This window comes from Notamacropus eugenii, chromosome 1, assembly GCF_028372415.1.
Source record: "Notamacropus eugenii isolate mMacEug1 chromosome 1, mMacEug1.pri_v2, whole genome shotgun sequence".
Classification (NCBI taxonomy): domain Eukaryota; kingdom Metazoa; phylum Chordata; class Mammalia; order Diprotodontia; family Macropodidae; genus Notamacropus; species Notamacropus eugenii.
The window spans coordinates 180,920,672-180,943,018 of record NC_092872.1 but is presented as its reverse complement, the minus strand read 5'-3'; the positions used below and the strand labels follow the sequence as shown (position 1 = coordinate 180,943,018).

At 43.3% G+C, this 22,347-nt stretch overlaps 1 protein-coding gene across 5 annotated transcripts; it reads right to left on the bottom strand.

The window, feature by feature from the left end:
- On the bottom strand, positions 1 to 22,281 carry SFXN2 (sideroflexin 2). Of its 5 annotated transcripts, none has more exons than XM_072621259.1 (13): positions 22,199 to 22,253; positions 6,622 to 6,688; positions 6,331 to 6,510; positions 5,965 to 6,135; positions 5,647 to 5,745; positions 5,291 to 5,366; positions 4,924 to 5,009; positions 4,350 to 4,410; positions 3,640 to 3,706; positions 3,152 to 3,201; positions 2,571 to 2,620; positions 1,930 to 1,977; positions 1 to 1,515 (listed from the first exon to the last, which is right to left on the bottom strand). In XM_072621259.1, exons 3-13 carry the CDS (start codon positions 6,489 to 6,491, stop codon positions 1,416 to 1,418), a joined length of 969 nt encoding a protein of 322 aa, XP_072477360.1. In that variant the 5' UTR covers positions 6,492 to 6,510; positions 6,622 to 6,688; positions 22,199 to 22,253; the 3' UTR covers positions 1 to 1,415. The 5 variants fall into 5 exon arrangements, with proteins under 5 accessions (XP_072477360.1, XP_072477368.1, XP_072477342.1 ...); XM_072621267.1 differs by lacking the exon at positions 22,199 to 22,253 and adding an exon at positions 6,796 to 8,479; XM_072621241.1 differs by lacking the exon at positions 6,622 to 6,688 and having other exon boundaries at positions 22,199 to 22,281.
- Positions 22,282 to 22,347: the final 66 nt, after the last annotated feature.

The following is a 22,347-nucleotide window of genomic DNA, read 5'->3' as shown; positions in this document are numbered from 1 at the left end:
TTTAAAAAGAGATGTTTAAGCCTTTTTATTGAAGAGATTTTTAAATCTTTTAAAAGATTTATTCAATTCACAGTAACAGCTTCTCAAGAGAAATAAAATGAAACAAAGTTCTTGTCTATGTTAGCCCCACAGGGTTAAAAATTGACACCCCCCCCCCCCATAATCACACAAGGCAGCTCAGTCTTGGGGGACATTAGGGTAAGGAAGGCTCAAAGAGGTCTGGCACTTCAGTGAAGGATCTTTTTTGTTTGTATTGAAATCATTCTTCCCTAACCTTACTCAGCACCATATTCTTGGCAGAGGCCAGGGAGGGGGAAGACTAGGAAATGGGTTTCAATGGAGACCTACCCAACTATGCTGGCTCTTGGGGGAGGGCTTTCATTCACAGGTGATAAATTTAATTAAAAAATAATAATAATCAGGTGATTTTCCACCTCAAACAGCAATAAAACACCCAAGAGATGGCTCGCAGTCTAAACAATCAGCCTGCCTGGTGACCAGAGGCAGTGGCCTCAGGCACAACCTATAAACCCCAGGAATGGGAAGTCCTGCCTCAATACCTGCAACTGGGGAAGGGGGGAATTTCAACAAGGAAAAATTTGGCAGCCAGAGATTTGCACAAGATTTGGTCTGACCAGCCCCTGAAGATTTAAGACAGAGTGGCTGTTGTGGTAGGAATGGAAAAAGTAATACTAACTGGACATTTATGGAATGTTTTAAGACTTTCAAAGCAATAAACCTTAGGTCATTTGATCCTCGAAACCCTGTGAGGTAGGTACTTTGAGTATCATTAACCTCATTTTAAAGATAGGAAACTGATGCCAAAAGAGGTTAAATGACTTTCCCAGGGTCACACAACTAAGTATCAAAGGTGGGGAAAAGGCATCCCTAAGTTTTTCAGTATATCTGTAGTTAGAACTAGGAAGAGTTGGCTTGGAGATTTCTCCACTGCCCCTCTTAGTCAAGTAAATGTCTCTGATTCAGACTGTGACCTGAAATTCTAAAGTATCAGCCCCCATTCTCTTGAAAACAACTTTGGGGAACTGCCTTAATCCCCTTTACTCATACCTTAGAAGCTCCCTTCTCCACAAGGGACCAGAGGCCCTTAGGTGTAAAGGCTGACAATGTGTTTGAGTGACAGGGAGACCATATGGCATGAAGATTGGAGTAGGGTCTGGCAGAACAGTGCCCTCACAGCTGGTCACTCAGATTTTAGCTTCTGTTCTTTGCTGTTCCATGTTCTCTCCCCTACAGGCTGACCTGAGCAGCCTGCAGTGGGAAGAGCAGGGCTTGAGCATGGAAGGAATCTAGTCCACCCTGAAATTCAGCCTGGCTTTTATACTTTATGGGGAAATGGGAAGGGGAGAAGGAAGTTCTGAGAGCCTGGAGTAGCCAGGAGATGAAAAGGAGGTACTTCAGAGTCCTTTGTTGAAGTAGACGAATGATATGAGGTCTCCATGCTTAGCTTTGAGGGAGTCTTGGAGCTCAGGTTCCAGATGTGAGACTGCCATCTCACTGACAAAAGAAGGGTGATGCCTTTAATAATTCAGGTATGAAACAAAGCAATTGGGGGGTGGGGGGAAGGGAAGGGGACTATGCTGTGGACAAAGAAAACGTCTGAAGAATCGTCCTAGCCAGTAATTGTTCAGTTGCAAATATGATATCCACCTTATTTAGTTCAAACGAAAGTGACTGGTGACTGTGTGGTGACAAGGGGTTTCCTGTTATAACCTGGTCTCATGTTATCTGCATGACTCTGGGCAAATCATTTTCCTTTTCTAAGCCTCAGTCTTCTTGGGATTGGACTATCTCCAGTGCCCCTTCCAACTTTAAATCTATGTTCCTATGATTCCCTCTCCACACCCAAGGCATCAAGCAAGAATGGAGAAGGGTCCAGCCACTAAAACAAAGGGAAAAATGAAGAGTTACCATCTCTGTGGAAAGATGGCACAGGCCACAGGTACCATGAAGACCAGACTGTAAGAGGAAAGAATATACAAAGTCACTCCTAACTCTGGCTTATAAGAGTCCAATGACCCTCATAATCAATACCAAGTCTTTCTTTCCCTTTCACTCAAATATCCAAGTGTCTACCCTGACAGCCAAGTGAAATTTGTCACTTTCAAGTGCCTAAAGAGCATGAGTACATGGTAAAAGGAGAGGACAAGCAAGGAAACACAGCTCATGTGAAAGAAAGGACTCATGGATTTAACTTATTATACAAGGCTTTGCTAGCTCAACATGGCTCTGGCTGAACCAGTGCCAGGTCACTGCCAACCCCCTCTGCCCAATTCTGCTCAGGGAAGGTTTTGTGGAAGCCCATGGAGCTAAAGGGCACTGTAGGAGTTAATAGTTGCCACTTATTTCTACAGACAGTCCAGAGAGACCCCTTCAGGTGGGAAACTACTGCTCCCTTTACCCTTGAGGCCACCTCTGCCACCATTTGCTTTCCAAAAAGTTTAAATGAGGGCATGTTACGCAAATCAGCAACACAGATACTCTTCTGTAATGTGGACTGAGTGTCCCTCCCAGGATCCCTAAGAACACAAGCCAGAGAAAGCAATACTCACAAACCCCCTGCTAGCATCACTTGCAGAGGGGCATGCAGGAACTGAATTTTCTGGGGAAAAAAGAAAAAAACAGAGATGGATGGAGCTTCTGTGACTTCCTGTCCAGTTAACAACAAGGAGACCCAGATACCAATTTTTCTTGCAGAAATGGAGGGACAAGGAGCCAGTGGGGAGGTGGGGGTAAAGGGAGACCATTCTTACAAGAAGGTTGGAAACTATACCAGGGGAAGTGTTATACAGATCTGTGTATGAGCCCTGCCCTAGCATATATTGCTGAGGAGAGGAGAGGGATTAAGTAGTAGTAGCTAGCGAAGAATTAGGAGAGTTAAGAAACCCTAGGTGCAGGCTTATTTGGGATAATGGGTAGGGGGAGAAGGTAAAAGAAACAACAATGTGGTGGCACAGGTTCAGAGTGGATTTAGGAAGGTCTGTTTGTCCAAATTTTGCCTCAGATACTTATTAGCTATGTGACCCTAACCTCTTTCAACCTCTGTTTCCTTATCTGTAAAATAAAGTAGTTGGACTTCATGGTCTCTGTAGTCCCTTCTAGCTTTAAATCCATGGTGCTGTGAATCACTCACCTTCATGAAGGTCAACTTCTCCAGCCTTTCCATGAGGACTGGGAGTAAGACTAGAAAGGGAACAGAATTAGGTAGGAGAGAGACAGTCAAGAGGCACATCCCTAAATCTTCCCCAAATTCCTTTCTGAAATCAAACTAGTGAACTAACTGTTCCTTTGCCTCCTTTCTTGATGGCTCAAGGACAAAGTCTCAATGATATGGGGAAAGCCAGATGTTAGTCTGACTGCCACATTCCTCACCCCCCAATCCCAGGCCACTTGAGGAAGAAGACAGTAACAGGGCAAAGTCCTACGAGAAGGGTTGGAAAAAGTTCTTATGAACCTTCAACAACCTAACTGGCCTCAGTTTCAGTTGCAAAAAAAGCTGCCTGTTTCCTCAGTATACAACAAAACCAATATGACAGTGTAAGACAGGCCCCACCCCCATTCTCAGTCCTTCCACCCTCCCAGGGGGTCATCCCAGGGAACGGGTGGCTCTGCAGTTCTTACTCATCCCAGGAGCTGCCATGGTGATTCGGGAAATGACCACCTGGGAGATGCCGATGACTGCAGCTTTCTGAGAGCAGGAAGAATGGAAAGAAGGACCCATCAGAGAACCTAGATCTCAGCCCATTCCACGCACATGCAGGGGTCAGACACCAGCACAATGACACATGCAGGGGACAGCTCTCCTGGAAGGCCACAGCCACATCTTTGCTGTTGGTGTTGCTGCTTAGTCATTTTTCAGTCGTGTCCATCTCTTGGTGACTCCATTTGAGGTTTTCTTGGTGAAGATACTAAAGGGCTTTGCCTTTTCCTCTCCAGTTCATTTTACAGAAAAGGAAACTGAGGCAAACAGGGTGCAGTAACTTGCCCAGGGTCACCCAGCTAGTAAGTGTCTGAAGCCATATTTAAACTCAGGAAAATGAGTTGTCTTGAGGCCAGGCCTGACATTCCATCTACTGTACCACCTAACTGCCCTTAGTTAAATCTAACTATGGCCCAAAGGCCAGCTATACCCCCCATTAAAGGCCCTATGGATGACCAAGCATGAGAGCAGAAAGAATTAAAGAGGGTAAATCATAAGCAAAGAAAATAGCAGAAGAGAGTATAAGTTATTACCCCAATTCAAGGATCAGCACATGCCTAGAATATGAAAAGAATTCTGACTTCCTCCCTCCCCCCTCTTCATCCCCAACACACAGATGCCTCCAGCTCACCCGTGATCGACCTAGCTCCTGAGAATTCCCGTCAGTCACGCTGATGCCATGGATGAGCTCCCTAGAAATAGATGGATGGTCACTGTCTGCTTTCAATCATCGGAAACCAAAACTGCACAGTTCTCTGCCTCTCTTTATTTAATTCAGCTGCCAGAAAATTTGGGCCCAAACTACAACTCAAAAGACAGTCTGCTCAATTCAAGTGGCCAGTGGTATCTCCTCCATCTGCTTCCTTCAGATGGTATCTATTCTGTTTTGTCCATTACTGTCTTCTCTTAAGTTTTGTTTCAGTCTCCATACTTGCCTTAGGTCACCTGGGAAACAGGGGCATGCCTTAACATGAACACAAAGCAGGGAGAATTAACAGACACACAAACAGACAGACGCACAGACACACATCCTTTGTCCAATGATCCAGTCCAATAAGTATCAGTACTGGGAAAACAAAACAAAAAACCTTCCCTTCAAGGAGCTTGCTTCCTCCTGGGGGAATACAACATAATAACAGAAAACTTTGTGCACGATCATTTGAGGAGGGACCAAGAAAGGAAGCATGAAGGGGAATGCTACTCACTGTTGCCTCATCATCGGGATGTTCACACAGTTAGCAGCAGCAACGGCAGCAAAGGGTACCCATCGGGCTACCAAGGGTGGGGCTTTCTGTGGGAACAGTGGGAGATGCCAGCCTATGTAAGGAGTGAGGAAGGTTTGAAGATCTACAATCCCTAAGGACCATATAAAAACAGAACACTCGAGCTCCAGACATTCCTTTTCTCCCCCATGGAGTTGGCTAAAGGGACCCCTGGCCCTCTACCCCAATAACTATTCTCCAGCCCCAGGTGCTGCCTCTCATTTGTGGTAACCCCACCAGTATACCCACCCCAGACATTTCCCCAGGACTTTGCTGCCCCCTCGTGGCAGCCCGTGGACCCATGGCATACCTTGGTGTACGCATTAAGCCCCAGGGCAGTGGCCAGGGCTGTGGTGGTGGCTGTGAAGTAGGATACAGCTATCTGCCTAGAAGGACGAAAGAGATACTGTGCGCAGAACTAGGAGCAAGATGTGATGGAAGAGACTGTCCAGCTGGACCCTAAGCCTTGAATCTTCAAAGACATAGAAACCAGGCTGAAGACAAAGCTAGCCTTGAGAAAGATGCCAGTCCTCAACGCTTTTCCACAGTGGTGGAGGAAGAGTGAAGAGCACTAGGCTAGGTATGCTCCAACTGTCCCTGCTGGGGCAGACTCTGGGGATCCTCCATCCCTGGAATCAAGGAGAAAACTGTAAAGAAATCTCAGACCTGACTGATATGGGGTTGGCTGCATTCCTGTTAGTGTAGTTGACCAAGGCATTGAAGGACTGGTTCACCCACTGCCAGAAAACCACTGCAGGCATTGTTCTGTGGAAGGAAAAAAAGGGGTGAAGAAGAGCCAAGTATCTGATGACAAGAATATACTATCCCTTTCCAGGATGAGGAGGGGCAGGGGGGAAACAGCTCTAAAGCTGCTAGAGATTAAAACAGAGGATACAGACTTTCCTTCACTCTATCTACAGTGGGGAAAATGGCCTGGAGTCCCTGCCAAGTCCTCCCTACCTACCCACCCCTAGCCAGTCCCACCTGTAGAACTGGAGCATACAGCCTGTGATGGCCATGCCTCCTGGCACCTGAAATGACATTCGCCCAATCATATTCATCTTTTCCCCAGTGTCTGGGTGGAAGGCTGAATCATATAGCTTCTTGGCATACAGCAGCTGCTCCTGGCTGGTGCCTGGGGGTACAGCACCATGCCTGCAACCATCAGCCCCCAAGCCAGGGGAAAAGAAAAGTTAGCCTCCCAGAAAAAGACCCCAACCAGTCTGTATTGTTTTACCTTCCCAAAGTACACACACCCACACACCCTAGACATCTCTTAACTATCCAGGATGCCAACTGAGCCCACCCTTGCCACACCTCTAGGGCTGCTGGGCACCTCTGGATACTCACCGGCTACTTTCAACCATCATTTTGGCCCAATCCAGCGTCTGCTCTGAAACAAGAGCTGTACGAGGGTCTGTGATATTGAAGAAATGCTTCAGTCGACCCATGAAGGTACCCTGGTCCCATCGGGGAGTGTCAATATTGAAGCTGGGCAAATCTACCTTCATGTTCCTCTCGCACACAGAACTGGGAAAAGGGGGGAATGAAGAGGGCACTGAGGATGTTTCTCAGAGGTGATGACCCAAACATCAATCACTTCCTGCTATTATGACCTGCCACCTGCACTAGTCCTCTTACCATATTGACAATCCATGAAGTTTTTCCTGATCCCCCACTGCCACTCTCAGCCCTGTTTGTGATTGTTCTGAAGAATAAGCAGAAGAGGGGCGGAGCCAAGATGGCGGAGTAGAAAGACACACATACACTAGCTCCGAACCCACAGCCCATAAAATATCTGTAAAAAAGAACTACCAACAAATTCTGGAGAAGCAGAAGCCACAGAACAACGGAGCGGACGCAATTTCTGTTCCAGAGAGCCTGAAAACCTCTCGCAAAAGGTCCTTCACGCTGCGGACCTGGAGCCCAGCCCTGCGTTGGCCACGTGGGCGCCCAGAGGAGCGGATCTGAGCAGGATTCAGGGACAGAATTTCCAGCAGCTGCGTAGGTTCCTCCACCCACGTAGGTTCCTCCACCCACGGGCACTAAAGGTCAGTGAGAGTCTTTTTGGCTTGCCAGGAGGGGAGCGGGGTGTCCCCATAACTCAGGCCCCCTCAGGAGGCAGCAACGGAGGCAGCAGCAGACAAGGGCTCCCAAAGCAGGCAGGATCTCGGATCCATTGTTGAAGGTCTCCACATAAACCCCCTGAGGGAACTGAGCCCAAGAGGCAGCCCTGCCCCCACCTAAGCACCTGAACTTAATCTCACACTGAATAGCAGCCCTGCCCCTGCCCAAAGCCCTGAGGCTGGGAAGCAGCATCTGAATCTCAGACCCCAAGCGCTGGCTGGGCAGACCTGGAGGCAAAGTGGGTGTGAAGAGAATACTCAGAAGTCAAGTCACTGGCTGGGAAAATGCCCAGAAAAGGGAAAAAAAATAAGACTATAGAAGGTTATTTTCTTGGTGAACAGGTATTTCCTCCCTTCCTTTCTGATGAGGAAGAACAATGCTTACCATCAGGGAAAGACACAAAAGTCAAGGCTTCTGTATCCCAGCCCACCCAATGGGCTCAGGTCATGGAAGAGCTCAAAAAGGATTTTGAAAATCAAGTTAGAGAGGTGGAGGAAAAACTGGGAAGAGCAATGAGAGACATGCAAGCAAAGCATGAAAAACAAGTAAACACCCTGCTAAAGGAGACCCAGAAAAATGCTGAAGAAAATAACACCCTGAAAAATAGGCCAACTCAACTGGCAAAAGAGGTTCAAAAAGCCAATGAGGAAAGGAATCCTTTCAAAAGCAGAATTAGCCAAATGGAAAAGGAGGTTCTAAAGCTCACTGAAGAAAATAGTTCTTTCAAAATTAGAATGGAACAGATGGAGGCTAATGACTTTATGAGAAACCAAGAAATCACAAAACAAAACCAAAAGAATGAAAAAATGGAAGATAATGTGAACTATCTCATTGGAAAAACAACTGACCTGGAAAATAGATCCAGGAGAGACAATTTAAAAATTATGGGACTACCTGAAAGCCAGGATCAAAAAAAGAGCCTAGATATCATCTTCCATGAAATTATCAAGGAAAACTGCCCTGAGATTCTAGAACCAGAGGGCAAAATAAGTCTTCAAGGAATCCACAGAACACCGCCTGAAAGAGATCCAAAAAGAGAAACTCCTAGGAACATTGTGGCCAAATTCCAGAGTTCTCAGGTCAAGGAGAAGATATTGCAAGCAGCTAGAAAGAAACAATTCAAGTATTGTGGAAATACAATCAGGATAACACAAGACCTAGCAGCTTCTACATTAAGGGATCAAAGGGCGTGGAATATCATATTCCAGAAGTCAAAGGAACTAGGACTAAAACCAAGAATCACCTACCCAGCAAAACTGAGTATAATACTTCAGGGAAAAAATTGGTCTTTCAATGAAATAGAGGACTTTCAAGCATTCTTGATGAAAAGACCAGAGCTAAAAAGAAAATTTGACTTTCAAACACAAGAATGAAGAGAAGCATGAAAAGGTAAACAGCAAAGAGAAGTCATAAGGGACTTATAAAAGTTGAACTGTTTACATTCCTACATGGAAAGACAATATTTGTAACTCTTGAAACTATTCAGTATCTGGGTACTGGGTGGGATTACACACACACATGCACATGCACACACACACGCACACACACATAGAGACAGAGTGCACAGAGGGAATTGAAGATCACATCTTAAAAAAATGAAATCAAGCAGTGAGAGAGAAATATATTGGGAGGAGAAAGGGAGAAATGGAATGGGGAAAATTATCTCTCATAAAAGAGGCAAGCAAAAGACTTATTAGTGGAGGGATAAAGAGGGGAGGTGAGAGAAAAACATGAAGTTTACTCTCATCACATTCGACTAAAGGAAGGAATAAAATGCACACTTATTTTGGTATGAAAACCTATCTTACAATACAGGAAAGGGGGGGATAAGGGGATAAGCAGGGTGGGGGGGATGATAGAAGGGAGGGCATGGGGAGGAGGGAGCAATTTGAGGTCAACACTCATGGGGAGGGACAGGATCAAAAGAGAGAATAGAAGTAATGGGGGGCTGGATAGGATGGAGGGAAATATAGTTAGTCTTACACAACACGACCATTATGGAAGTCATTTGCAAAACTACACAGATTTGGCCTATATTGAATTGCTTGCCTTCCAAAGGGAAGGGGTGGGGAGGGAGGGAGGAAGAGAAGTTGGAACTCAAAGTTTTAGGAACAACTGTCGAGTACTGTTCTTGCCACTAGGAAATAAGAAATACAGGTAAAGGGGTATAGAAAGTTATTTGGCCCTACAAGACAAAAGAGAAGATAGAGACAAGGGCAGAGAGGGATGATAGAAGAGAGAGCAGATTGGTGATAGGGGCAATTAGAATGCTCGGTGTTTTGGGGTGGGGGGAGGGGACAAAAGGGGAGAAAATTTGGAACCCAAAATTTTGATAAAATGAATGTTAAAAGTTAAATAAATAAATAAATTTTAAAAAATAAAATAAAATAAATTGAAAAATAAAAAAAGAATAAGCAGAAGACTCAATCTTGGCCCTAAAGGAATTCAGTCTAGATCAAGGATAGGCAACAACTGGAGAGCAATGGACTGCCCTCTCTTGGCCATTCTCTTAGTTTCCTTTGCTAGATCACTGTCCATACACTACTCCTTAACTGGGGCTATTTCCCAAGGTTCTGCCTTGGTCCCTCTTCTCTCTAGATCCTCTTTCAATGACCTTATTAGTTCCCATGGAGACAGTCATTATCTCTGTTCAGCTGTCTGCCAGATCTGTATATCCAGCCCTGGTTTCTCTCCTGAGTTCCATCCCTGCATCACCAACTGACTCTTGGGCATTTAAATGGCATGTCCTTGTCACATCTCAAACTCAACCTTCCTGAAACAGAACTCAGTATCTTGCCCCCTGAGCCTAACCCTTTTCCTGTCTTCCTATTTCTATCAAGGGTACCACCATCATTCTGGTCACCCAAGTTTATAGATTCAGGTTTGTATGGTCCCCACAAGCATTTTAACAGGTCTGAGGTCTTGAGACAGGTATGAGGCACCAACCCACAACACCCTTGTTGCTAACTCAGGGATTTCTCAACTCTACCCCTGCCCCAGGGCAGCAGGCAAAGAGTCCAGGGGAGTTCTGGGGATGGCAGAAAGAGACACACATCTTCCCTCTTCCTTGATCCTCAATTCTTGATTCTACTTCTGTAACATCTTACATCTGATTCTTTTTTTTACTTACACAGCCACCACTCCAGTTCAAGCTCTCCTTGCCCTTCACCAGTACCATCTTAGACTATTCCAATAACCTCTTAATTAGTCTCAAGTATCTCTCCTTCTTATGCATTCTTTACATAGATGCCAAATGAGAATCCTAAAAGGACAGTTCTGACTGTATCACTCCCTTGCTCAATAAACTCCAGTGGTTCCTTATTACCTCCAGGATCAAACAGAAACTCCTGTTTAACATTCAGTGTTTTAAACCTGGCTCCAAACTACCTTTCCAGGCTTATGACACAAAATTCCTCCTTCACATTTTCTCTAATCCAGTCAAATTGGCCTTTTTGTTTAGCTCAAATGATCTCCAGATGCTAGTCTCTCTCCCCACTCATCAAAAAATTACCTAGATTATATGCATGTTTCCCCCCAAAAGAATACAAGCTCCTTAAGGATAAGAACTAAGTCACTTTAGTCCTTTTTCCCAGCACAATGTCAGTCACACAACAGGTGTATGAAAATGTTTATTGATTGAATGCATGATCTAGAAGGTCTAGAATACATGTGCTGTGGACTAAGTTCAGAAAAGAGAGATATCAGTGTGAGCTATATCAGTCAGAAAAGGCTTCACAAAGCAAAAGGACCTTAAGTTTATCCTGGAAGAACCAGGTTGGTTTGGAGAAAGAGACTGAAAAAAAGTGACCTTGACCACAAGTAGGCAAGGCGCTGGGCTAGGCACTGAGGAAACAAAGACAAAATGAAAAATAAATTGTCCTTGCCTTCAAGGAGATGATCTTCTGAGTACCTCAAACATTCCTCCCTGCTTCAATGATGAACCAGGCCCCCAGACTCTATGCCGTTTTCACTACCAGACAGGAATAGTGACTGGTCATGTGCCTTGCTGGTCCCCCTTTCCATCTCTTACTTAGGCACTGTTAATCAAATGAACATTACCAGTGCTTCTTATACCAGTCTTATAGCTCTATTTCCCCAGAAATCACTGTGCATATATTTTATATTTAATCTTCTGTGCATGTGTTTTTTCTACACAACAAAGTATAAGCATTTAGAGAGAGAGAGAGAGAGAGAGAGAGAGAGAGTGTGTGTGTGTGTGTGTGTGTGTGTGTGTGTGTGTGTGTGTGTGTCTAGTCCCACTGCCTAGCACAGTGTCTCATAGGAGTAGGGCTTAAAAAATATTTGTTGAATTGAATTACATTTACAAAAATGGAAGTCAGAATAAATAGTCAGACTAGCATAAGCTAGCCATTATTGATCACTTAATGTTCCAACTGCCTGAGATATTTATGTTATCTAAATCTTAAAGGGTTAGTTGACTTTTTATATGTGGGCATGTCTTGTCTTAACCAGAAAGTCGGCACAATAAAGGTAGAGTCCCTAGATTCATTCTCTCCCTGGTTCACCCATCCAAGAAGTAGGCATATCAACACTTCCACTATTGACAGAAACATTATAACAGCTGATATTTATATTGTACTTCAAAATTTACAAAGTACTTTAATTTACAACCTACACAATAACCCTGTGAGGTAGACACCCTAAGTATTATACCCATTTTACAGATGAGGAAACCTAAACTCAGAAAAGTAAACTGTCTGACCTAGGACCCCAAAGTTATCAAGTTCACCTTCTGTCTCCAAGTTCAATGCTCTTTCTACTCTCTCATGCTGCACCTTATTATTTCTGTTTTATAGATGAGGAGATGGGTTTAGAGAGGTTAGGTGATGAATCCAAGGTCTTGCAGCTAGGAAGTGGCAAAGCTATGCTTTAACTCATATGCAAGGATCTTCATCATACTACATTGCCTCTGTTTGTTCCTGGGCAAGAGGGGCTATCACTGTTTTCCTGTCAATGCGTATGAGAGGCACTCAGAATTTCAACTGGTGGTTAACAGTTAAGTTTTCAACAATTTCCCCAGGTTGGGTTTCCCAGAGTCTAGTGAAATGGATATAAGGGCTGGAACTCAGGACATCTAGGCTCTAGTCAAAGTTCTACCAATGAGTAACTAAGTGACAGAGGACAAATCAATTCAACAAACATTTACCAAATGCCTACTAAATGCAAAGCATTTTCCCTCTGAGTTTCTGGTTCTTCATTTGTAAAGACAGAGAGAACACTGAAGGTCTCTTGCAGATCTGACACTCCAAGTCTGTGTATCCCTAGTCTCCACTCATCCAGTGTGCTGTCCCAAAAATAAAAGGACTAGGCATGGGACTGGTGGTCAGCAAAGGATCAGGACAGACTTTTGGTCTACAGGTCAACCTTTCCAACTACAGTCTGTAGCAGGGAATCTGTAACTTTTTCTGTGTTATGGATCCCTTTGGCAGTCTGGTGAAGTATACAAATCTCTTCTTGGAACATTTTAAAGTGATTGAGGAAAAAAATACATAAATTTACCCAAAAAACTCCAATTATGTGGAAATAGTACCAAAATAATTTTTTAAAAAATTCAGGGACGACCAGTTATGAAACTATGGTCTAAAGGGAGCATAGTTACCTTTGAGAATAGTGTCTCCCTAGTCTCTCATTTGGGGAATGGATTTGGGCCCTGGAAGAGGTAACCTACTTCCCCTGATTCTGACCTTTCACTTCTAAGACAAGATCAGGTACTGGGCAGTAAGGAGGATGGCCAGAATTTTATATTCCTTCCTTAGATCTTACTACCACAAAGCTGTGACCTTGAAGCAAAAACACTAATCTCCTGGAACTCCTGTCTACCTCCTCTCTCACTTAAGAGATGGAAAAAGTAAGGGAGATAGATGTGGTTGGCCAAATGTCCATGGGACTGATTCAAGGATGACAGGGTCACAGGGCTTGCTCAACCCAGGCCAGACCACCTAGGACAGAACACTTAATACTTTCATTAGGTTGTCAGAATCTAGATTCTATCCAGCCCTTAAGCAATGAGAATCACTAGCAGGACAGTGTTCTCCCCAAATTCCACCAACCACAGGGGTTGCTGACAAAATAAAACACCAGACAGTCTACTCTGACTCCACTCACTTCCCACTTCACAGATATCCATCTCATTTATTTATGGCTAAAGTACTACTACTGTGAAGGACTATTACTTACTAACAAGACCTTCTACATTTCTTACCAAGGTCGAGTAATAGCTTGTGCTCTTGCTGTGAAAGACAAGATAAGAAGTGGAATACAAATTTTTCTTTGGGAAGTTCCAAATCACTCTTATTGAGCCATAAGCACTCCTGGTTTTAGTGAAGGTAATATTACTTCAAAAACTCTAATACACAAAGTTGTTAATTGTCTTTCCCCACCATCTGGTCTTCAACTGTCATATTCTGCTCAAATTTGATCTTCTATATTAACCAATTAAAGTCCTCTGTAACCTGGCCTCAATCTATCTTTCCAGGCGCATTGTATATTACCTCCCATCCAGAACTCTACAACCAAGTCAAACTGGCTTTCCCTCTGTTCCTCAAACAAAACACTTCATCTCCCAACTCTAATCCTTTGTACTAGTCATCCCCATACTTGCAATGCACTCTTTCCTCACCTCCAACTCAGAATTCCTCTTCCTTAAAGACATAATTCATATATTACCTTCTCCATAAAAAAAATATTGATGCTTCCAATTATCACTTCCCTCCCTCATAAACTACCTTGCATTTTAATTACTCTGTATTTATTTGTATTTATTTTCTAACACTAAGTTGCAGAGAAGAAGACACTTACCTGCATGGGTAAAAGGAATTTCCTGTGTCAATTAAATCATGGGTCTAGTTCCCCATCCTCTCTTTTTTATATTCTATATACTAATGCAGGTATTAATTAACATATTATATTAATTCTATGGTACTGCCCATTTAGCATGTGAATGTTTGAAATGCTGAAAGGGACAGAAAGGAGAACAATTTGGAACCATGCTCAAAGGGCTATGAAACTGTGCATACCCTTTGACACAGCAACACCACTAGTAAGTTTGTATCCCAAAGAGATCAAAGAAAAAGGAAAAGGACCTATTTATACAAAAATATTTATAGCAGCTTTTTGTTGTGGCAAAGAACTGGAAATTGAAGGGATGCCCATCAATGGGGGAATGGCTGAACAAGTTGTTGCACATGATTGTGACAGAATACTATTGGGCAGCTAGGTGGCATAGTGGATAGAGTACTGGACCTGGAGTCAGGAAGGCTCATCTTCCTGAATTCAAATCTGGCTTCACTTAGTAGCTGTGTGATCCTTGCCTCAGTTTCCTTATAAATGTAAAATGAGCTGGAGAAGGAAATAACAAACCACTCTAAAAATCTTTGCCAAGAAAACCCAAATGAGGTCATGAAGAGTCTGATATGACTGAAAAAACTGAACAACTATTGTGATACAAGAAATGGCAAGCAGGATGGTTTCAGAAAAGCCTGGGAAAACTCATATGAAATGATACAAAGGAAAGTGAGCAGAACTAGAACATTGTACATAGTAACAGCAATACTGTAGTGATGATCAACTGTGAAAGACTTGGCTAGTCTGATCCAAGACAACTGCAAAAGACTCACAATGAAAAGTGCTATCTACCTCCAGAATGAGAACTGATGAACTTTAAATACATATTGATGTACATTTTTTTCACTTTCTTTATTTTTCTCCTTTTTGTAGCAACACGGCTAATATGGAACTATATTTAAATGATTTCACATATATAACTGATATCATACTGCTTGCCTTCTCAACAGGTGAGGAAGGGACTTGGAGAGATGGAGAGAATTAGGAACTTAAAATTTTGTAAAAATAAATGTTAAAAATAAACAATTTGTTGGTTTTTGTTTTTTTTTTTAAAGAAAAGGACTCCCTTTGACCCAGCAATATCACTTCTAGGGTTGTATCCCAAAGAGATCACAAAAATGGGAAAAGGTCCCACAGGTACAAAAATATTTATAGCAGCTCTTTTGTGGTAGCCAAGAACTGGAAACTGAGGGAATGTCCATCAATTGGGGAATGGCCAAACAAGTTGTGGTATTTGAATGTAATGGAATACTATTATGCTACAAGAAATGATAGTCAGACTTCAGAAAAACCTGGAAAGACTTATATGAACTGATGCTGAGTGAAATGAGCAGAACCAGAACATTATACACAGTAACAGCCACCGGATGCAGGACTGTTTCTGATAAGACTTAGCCCTTCACAGCAATCCAAGGACCTAAAATATTCCCAAAGGACTCGATGCAAAATGCCATCCACATCCAGAGAAAGAACTATGGAATTGGAATGCGGAATGAAGTAGACTATTTTCTTTTGTGTTATATTTTGTTTTGGTTTTTCTCATGGTTTCTCCCATTCATTTTAATTCTTCTATGCAACATGACTAATGTGAAAATGTGTTTAATAAGAATGTACGTATAGAGTCCATATAAGATTTCATGCTGTCTCAGGGAAGGAAGGGAGAGAAAGGGGGAGAAAATTTAGAACTTACAGAAGTGATTACTAAAAAGCGAAAACAAATTAATTTTTAAAACAGAAAGGGACAGACAAGAACTGTTGTGTACCCAAAAAAAAAAAAAAAGGATAAACATCATTTCTCAGATGAAATGTGAAAAGACACAGACAATTAAAAGACCAAAATAGAAGACTGCCCCTCATTTGAATGTACTGAGAGGACTTGAGTGCCGAAAATTGGCTGAGGTAATGATGTTACAAAGCACTGTGTTCCTTCAGCTCATTTATATGTGACCGTTTTAATAGTATGAGGGCAAAAAGTGGCAAATCCAGTAAAAATTTAAAGTATAACAAGATTAAATAAGGACTATTGGTTTTATAACTCCCAGAAAAATGAAATTATTAAGTTTCATCTCATAAGAGAAAGAACAGTCACTGACCACTAGTAGTCTCTGATTTGAGACATTAAGAGAGGTGAAAAAAAATCTATGAAGCAGCCAAGAGAAGGTTTCTCTTTGTTCTTGGAAGAAAGTCATTGCTTTGTGTAACTGTCTGAAGAAAATGCTGGAGAAGTTACTGGGAAGCTCACTGGAAGAGAGCTGAACTCATTTATGTACTTTTCAATGTAAATAATTTACCATCAGTGCAGTAGCTGATGTTGATGCTATGTTTGTCCTCAAGGAAGGCCTCTGATAATATTGCTGAAAATGTCTTCCTAAAAAGCATATGAGTAAGCACACAGCTTTGCTTCATTCTGTTGTGACTGGGAAAGCACAAGAGCATTATCTATTACCCAGAACCTGGGCAAGCATGCCATCATGAAACTGATGTACAATACTGATGAACTTCTCCAGGCAACCAAATTTTTACATAATTTTCCATAAGCCTGACTGACAGTATCAAAGGCCTTGGTCAGATCAATGAATGCTGTGTAACTTCTGTGAACATAACTTCTGTTATGTTCCTGGCATTTCTCTCCTGATGTTGTCAGGCAGCAAACACCATATTTACCATTCCTTGGCCCTTTCTGAAGCCACACTGGCTTTCTAGTAAATGACCATCTTCCAGGTGAAGGATCAGAATCCTTTCTAGAGCTACACTGCCAAACATTCAAACTCTTACTGTAGAGAGTGCAACTCTGATGGGCTGACCATATTGTTCAAAAGTCAAAGGTACATTTGCCTGAAAAACTATTTTTTCACACTATTTTTCCTCACACAAGGAAGGTGCTCACATGATGGTCAGAAGAATCAATACAAGGACACTCTCAAGGTTTCTCTGAAGAACTCTGGAATAAATTGCTTGACCATAGGAGATACTGTCAAAAGACCATCTAGCATGGCGTGCCTGCATCAAAGAAGGCACTGTATTCTATGAGCAAAGCAGAATTGCAAAAGAAATGTGATATGCACACATTTAGAGATATCTCCACCCCAAATGTTCATATGACTTACTCATCCCTGACCTGTAATAGAACCTTCTGACTATAGTGAAAATATACTCAATAGGAAAGTATATGTAGAATCTATACAGAATTGTATGCAGTCGTGGGGAGGGAGGGGGGGAGTGGGAGGTAGGTGGGGGGGATAAAATCACAATTGTATGGCAGTGACTGTTAAACATTACAAAATAAAAAAAAAAAAAAAAAAAAAGAACCTTCTGAGTTGATATTGGTCTGATCAGCTACAGTCAGATACACTGTATCTTGACTCCAACACAGTGATGCCATTTTGGTCCTCTTCAAGAACGAAGGACAACCACCAACCATGCTGCCCTCTCTTGTTTAAGAAGGAGAAAGAGAACCTTGGAGCTGATTGGACAAAATGGAATCCTACTTAAGTGGAAAGCTAGCTGGGATTGTCTGCATTTGCACATGAGAATCAAGATGAGTTTTGCTGTGCTTTGCTGTAAGAAAAAACAAAGTGGTGATTAGACAAAGCAGACTTCTGTTGAATGAAGAGCTAACTGGGCTTGTTTGTCTACAGATCCCAAAGAGATAACCTGAAGAGCTTTGCAGCTGTCTGGTTGAAAGTAATGGCATGTCACTAGAGAAAGTGTTATACTTTCTCAGACCCCTGTTAAAAATGACTGTGAGTTAAAAGAAGTTGTACAACAGTGCCTCATCAGCTTGAGGGCAAAAGAGAAGATGATATGCCCAACAGGAGAATGGTGAGGACCAAAACCAAAACAGCAGAGAAGTAGCTTCTTGCGGTACAGGTGATTCCTAATGGGGACCAAGGACATCAGAGCCTGAAAGCAAGAATTATAAGTTGTCCCCCCCAAGCACATGGATTTTCCCATTCATGTGTCTCCCTCCTATTCCTATAGACCCTCCTATTCCATGACAGAAAAGGCTTCACTGAATGTTTTCTCATTTTATGCACAAGTAAAACCAACCCACCAGATGGACTGTGTGACACTCAATGGTTTGGTCACTGGGAGCTAGCCTTGGTGGGGTGGAGGACCCACAGGCAGGCAGTTCCAGCAGGATGCTTAAGACAGGATAGGAGGCCTCAGTGTGCTGGGGCTGGGGGTAGCGGTTAAGCAGTCACTGACAGGCTTGCAGTTCATTTTAAACTCTACAAAGGACAAGGGGCATAGCTATAGGCTCTGTACTTCCTTGAGGAAGTTCTGACACTGCTTACGCTGGGTTTGAAGAGCTTGCTGGAGATGAGACTGGCTCTCCTAGTACAACTCTGACTGTAGGAGAGATAGGGGAGACACTGCCTACAGTTAGCAGCCTGTTCTGATGGAAGGTAAATTATATTAAAAATGGGACTTTTCTACTTGTCTGCTATATTTAACTATTGGAAGGAAAGCAGTGCTGTTGACTCATTCATAAATAAATTAATTCATTTGTGGTTTAAAAAAAAGGGAGGGGTTTCTATGTATCTACTCTTCACCACCAACATGGAGGTGCATTACTCGAAGACTGTGACCCAGGTTTATTGGTGGACTATAATGCTGTGATTATCCTTGCATTTACCTCATACTGAATAACATGGATTTTATAATTATTCTTGCTTTTGCTTCATCATTAAATATGTTTTATATTCAAGAATCAGTAATGTAATACAGACTGATTCCCTATAAACAGGAAGCACAACAATGGGGGCTCAGGAACTACTGTGGTTAGTAGAAGGGCTACAGCAGCTCACAAAAGGTGATTCCTAGGACCTGGAGGGAGTTTTTGAGTCAGCTGTGGCACCTCACTCTCTGAGAATCTCAGACCTGTCTGCGTGAGGATTGGTTGGAATGAACAAGCCAGTCTAGGGAATTATAATGGGGCATTGCCAGGGCCAGGTTCTACATTTATGTACATAACGTAGACCCCTATTAGAACGTAAGCTCCTTGAAATCAGTTATTGTTTTATTCTTTGTAATTATATTCCTATTACATACCAAAATGCCAGGCCCATAAAAGGCACTTAATAATGTTTGTTGATTGACTGAGGGTGAAATCCTGATCCCAAGCAAGATCTCAGTTGGAGTGGTGGTCAGGAAAGACAGTTTGAGCCTTGCTGCTAACCCAAGGGAACGATATTTACACAGATGGTACTCAGTTATCTAGCTTGGATAAGGAAAAAATGAGACAAATGACTTACTAATTAACTCTTCCCACCTCACAGACCCAAAAGAATCATTCTTCCTCCCCTTAGAAATATACAATATTAGAACTGGAAGGAACCTTGGAGTTCAATGCCCTCATTTTACAGAGGTAGAAAGTGAAATCCACAGAAGGAACTGACTTGTCCAAGGTCAGACAGCCAAGTGATCTAGAACCCAGATCTCCAGGTCCCTAGTTCAGTGTTCTTTTCCACTATACTTCAATGCCATCTTCTTTAATGCAACATTTCTCCTTGAAAGAAAGTGCTGCTGTACGACTGCAAACAGTCCTGAGAGGTAGTAGCATTTCGCTATCAAGTTTTTGGAGATCCTTCTGTTGGACAGAAAAAATACAGATAATTTTCTCCTTTCCTAAGAACTTTACCCTCACAGCCTTACTCTCTAGGCAAGCAAGAAAGGAAGGCATATAATCCTTGGGTAGGAAGGAGGTACAAAGGGCTCTAATGGCTCACCATCAATCCCTTGCTGGGGGTCAATGACTAACTACTAGTCTGCACTTCTTTTTGAACAAAAAACATCTGGATGTTAGGGTTTGCCCAAACAACCTCAAAAATGGGAAATATGAAGCTATTAATTCATCCTCATGCTTACACCCACCAACTCTGGTAAACAAAATGTTAACATTTAGGGTGTTTTGAAACAGAAATTTCCATTATCTCTTTGGCACAAGAGTCAGTAGTCTGGAGACCACTAGGCAGCAGTTGAGGATTGTCTGGAATTTTGGCTGATAAACCACTTCAGCATATACTACAGGAGGATATGTCTTGTCTGCCAATTGAAGAGTCCTGTAAGGTAGAAACCAATGTTTGAAACCATTATGCACAGATAATAACACCTCTGCTGCTGTCAACCATCTGGCCAACCTCTACCAATAAGCCTCCTGATCCTACTTGACCCTAGATATCTAGTTTAACTGAGGAAGATGCTACTCTTTCCAAACATGAGCTCACAAAGGATAAATAGGTGCTAAGTGTTTTGTTTTCTGCAGTAACAGAAAGGGGGGAAGAGAGGCCATCCTTCTTTAGCCTGAGCAGAAAACTGCCCTAGAGGAGAGAGGATACAGCCTGGATGCCATGAAAACTACCCTGACCCTGGCTATGCTGCAACTGCAAGTAGGCCCCCAGGTTGAGCTGGGGGAGTGCATGTTGGAGAGAGCCTGAAACATGACTAGAAGCTGGGCCTGCCTTCCTGCCAGTTTGACTTGAGCTTCTCCTGATGCTTTAAGCCTGGTCTGAACCCTGAAATTAAGTGCCGACAATAAAATTTTCTTGCAATAATAAAAACCATTATGCACCATAAAGCACAGAAGTCTAGTTCTATAAATACACCCAAAATAAACGATTAATTAGTTATCCTGTGGGCAAAGTCCACTGACTCCAGCCAAATCTAAAAGCCTACTGCTATCAAAATCTGGCTCCTGCCTGCCGCCAAAATGAGAGCTAGGAGGGTGACCACTTTTGCCATTTTTTGTAGAAAAGAGGTATAGGTATGGAATACTACATATATTAGGTTTTTACAATACGTTGGGTAGTTTTGCTGAACTTTTTTTTAAAGCATTTTTATTATAAGGGATGATTTTCTAAACAGGGGAAAAGAATACACCAGAAAGCTAGTGATGTAAAAAGAAAATATATCACTAATTTTTTTTAAAGAGGGTGACCCAGAAGAAAATCCTACAAACTCTAAAGACACATAACTTCCTAAAATCTCCAAGCCCAAGCCATCTCTGCTCCTCCAAAGAGACAGCTGTGTGGTTACAGAAAAAAGATACTAATTTGGTGTCAGAAAACATGGGTTCAAATCCGAGCTTGTCCATTACTAGATCTGCTACATGGAACCTGCATCTCAGTCCCTGTTGCTCAGTTTCCTCATCTGAAAATGATACTTGTACTATCTAACTCAACAGGTAATATAAGCATCAAATAAAGTAATTTAAGCTCTTTATGAAGGAGACAGCTAGGGGCTCAGTGGATAGGTCTGGGCCTGGAGTCAGGAAGACCTGAGTTGAAATCCAGCCATAGACACTTACCAGCTATGTGATCCTAGGCAAGTCAACCTCTGTTTACCTTAATCCTATGGAGAAGAAAGTGGCAAATACTCCAGTATCTCTGCAAGAAAACCCCATGGACAGGTACGGCCAGTAGGGTCAGGAAGAATCTGACAACTCTGAACAACAGCCACAAAGCTCTTTGTGAACGTTAAGGTGCTATGCAGATGTCATCAGTTACATTAAAGCTTCAGACTACTTAGAAGGAGTATTTCTGAAGTGGCCACATTTTCACTACACGTCCAGGCCCCCTTTCCAAAGAGACAAGAAACAAGATCACGTTGTTCTGGCCCTCCAAGCTGCCCTGGAAGACCCCCACTTTATTCCTGGGATGAGTATTCTAAGGAGGCATCCTGGTCATCATTAGCAGAAGTGTGGCAGCATCTACTGGCTTCCAGGGTAGGTGCTTGGGGACTTGTGGGGACTCCAGAGCATCGTGGCTCCCAGGATCCACGCTCAGGGCACAGTTGCCAGACTTGCCCCCACTGAGACCTCCAAGACACCGCCTCCTGCGACCCAACCTCTAGGGAGATTCAGTTGAGTACAGGCCTCTGAGATGTGGGGGTGGGGCAGTGCATGCGCGGAGGAGGGGCCTCCTCCACCAGTGCCAAAGTGTTCGCACTGGGGGGGAACGGCTGCCTCTTTCTTTTCCTAGGGGCTGCTTGGAAGAGCAGTGCCAGTCTTCCCAACGTGGGGCCCCCCCTTTTCTTTTTTGCCACGTTGACCCTGTGGCAGCCGCAGCACATGGGAACTGAGCCGTTGGCACCACGCTGGGAGTCTGCGCGCCCTGAACCTATCTCCCCTCCTAAAAGCCAGGGGCCCTGGAGCCCGCGGGAAGAGTCAGGCTAGTCCGTGCCGCCCGTCCACCCTCGCCCCTAGGCCGCTCCCCAAAAGCCAAACCTGAAGCCAGGCCAGACGTCGACACAGACAGCGGAAAGCAAAGCGCGCTCACACAGACTGCCGCCCCTCCCAGGAGCGTTCCGCCCCTTCGGCTCCGCCCCCCGCGCCTCCGCTTCCGGACCAATCACAGGAGGGGGCCGTCCCTGGCT

Excerpts from the sequence above, each read along its gene's own strand:
- SFXN2 (XM_072621241.1), bottom strand. The coding sequence starts at position 6,491 with ATGAAGGTAGATTTGCCCAGCTTCAATATTGACACTCCCCGATGGGAC. Across the intron at positions 5,010-5,290 it reads GGCTTAATGCGTACACCAAG|AAAGCCCCACCCTTGGTAGC; the intron begins GTATGCCATGGG and ends CTGTTCCCACAG. Across the intron at positions 4,411-4,923 it reads ATCCCGATGATGAGGCAACA|GGAGCTCATCCATGGCATCA; the intron begins GTGAGTAGCATT and ends ATCTATTTCTAG.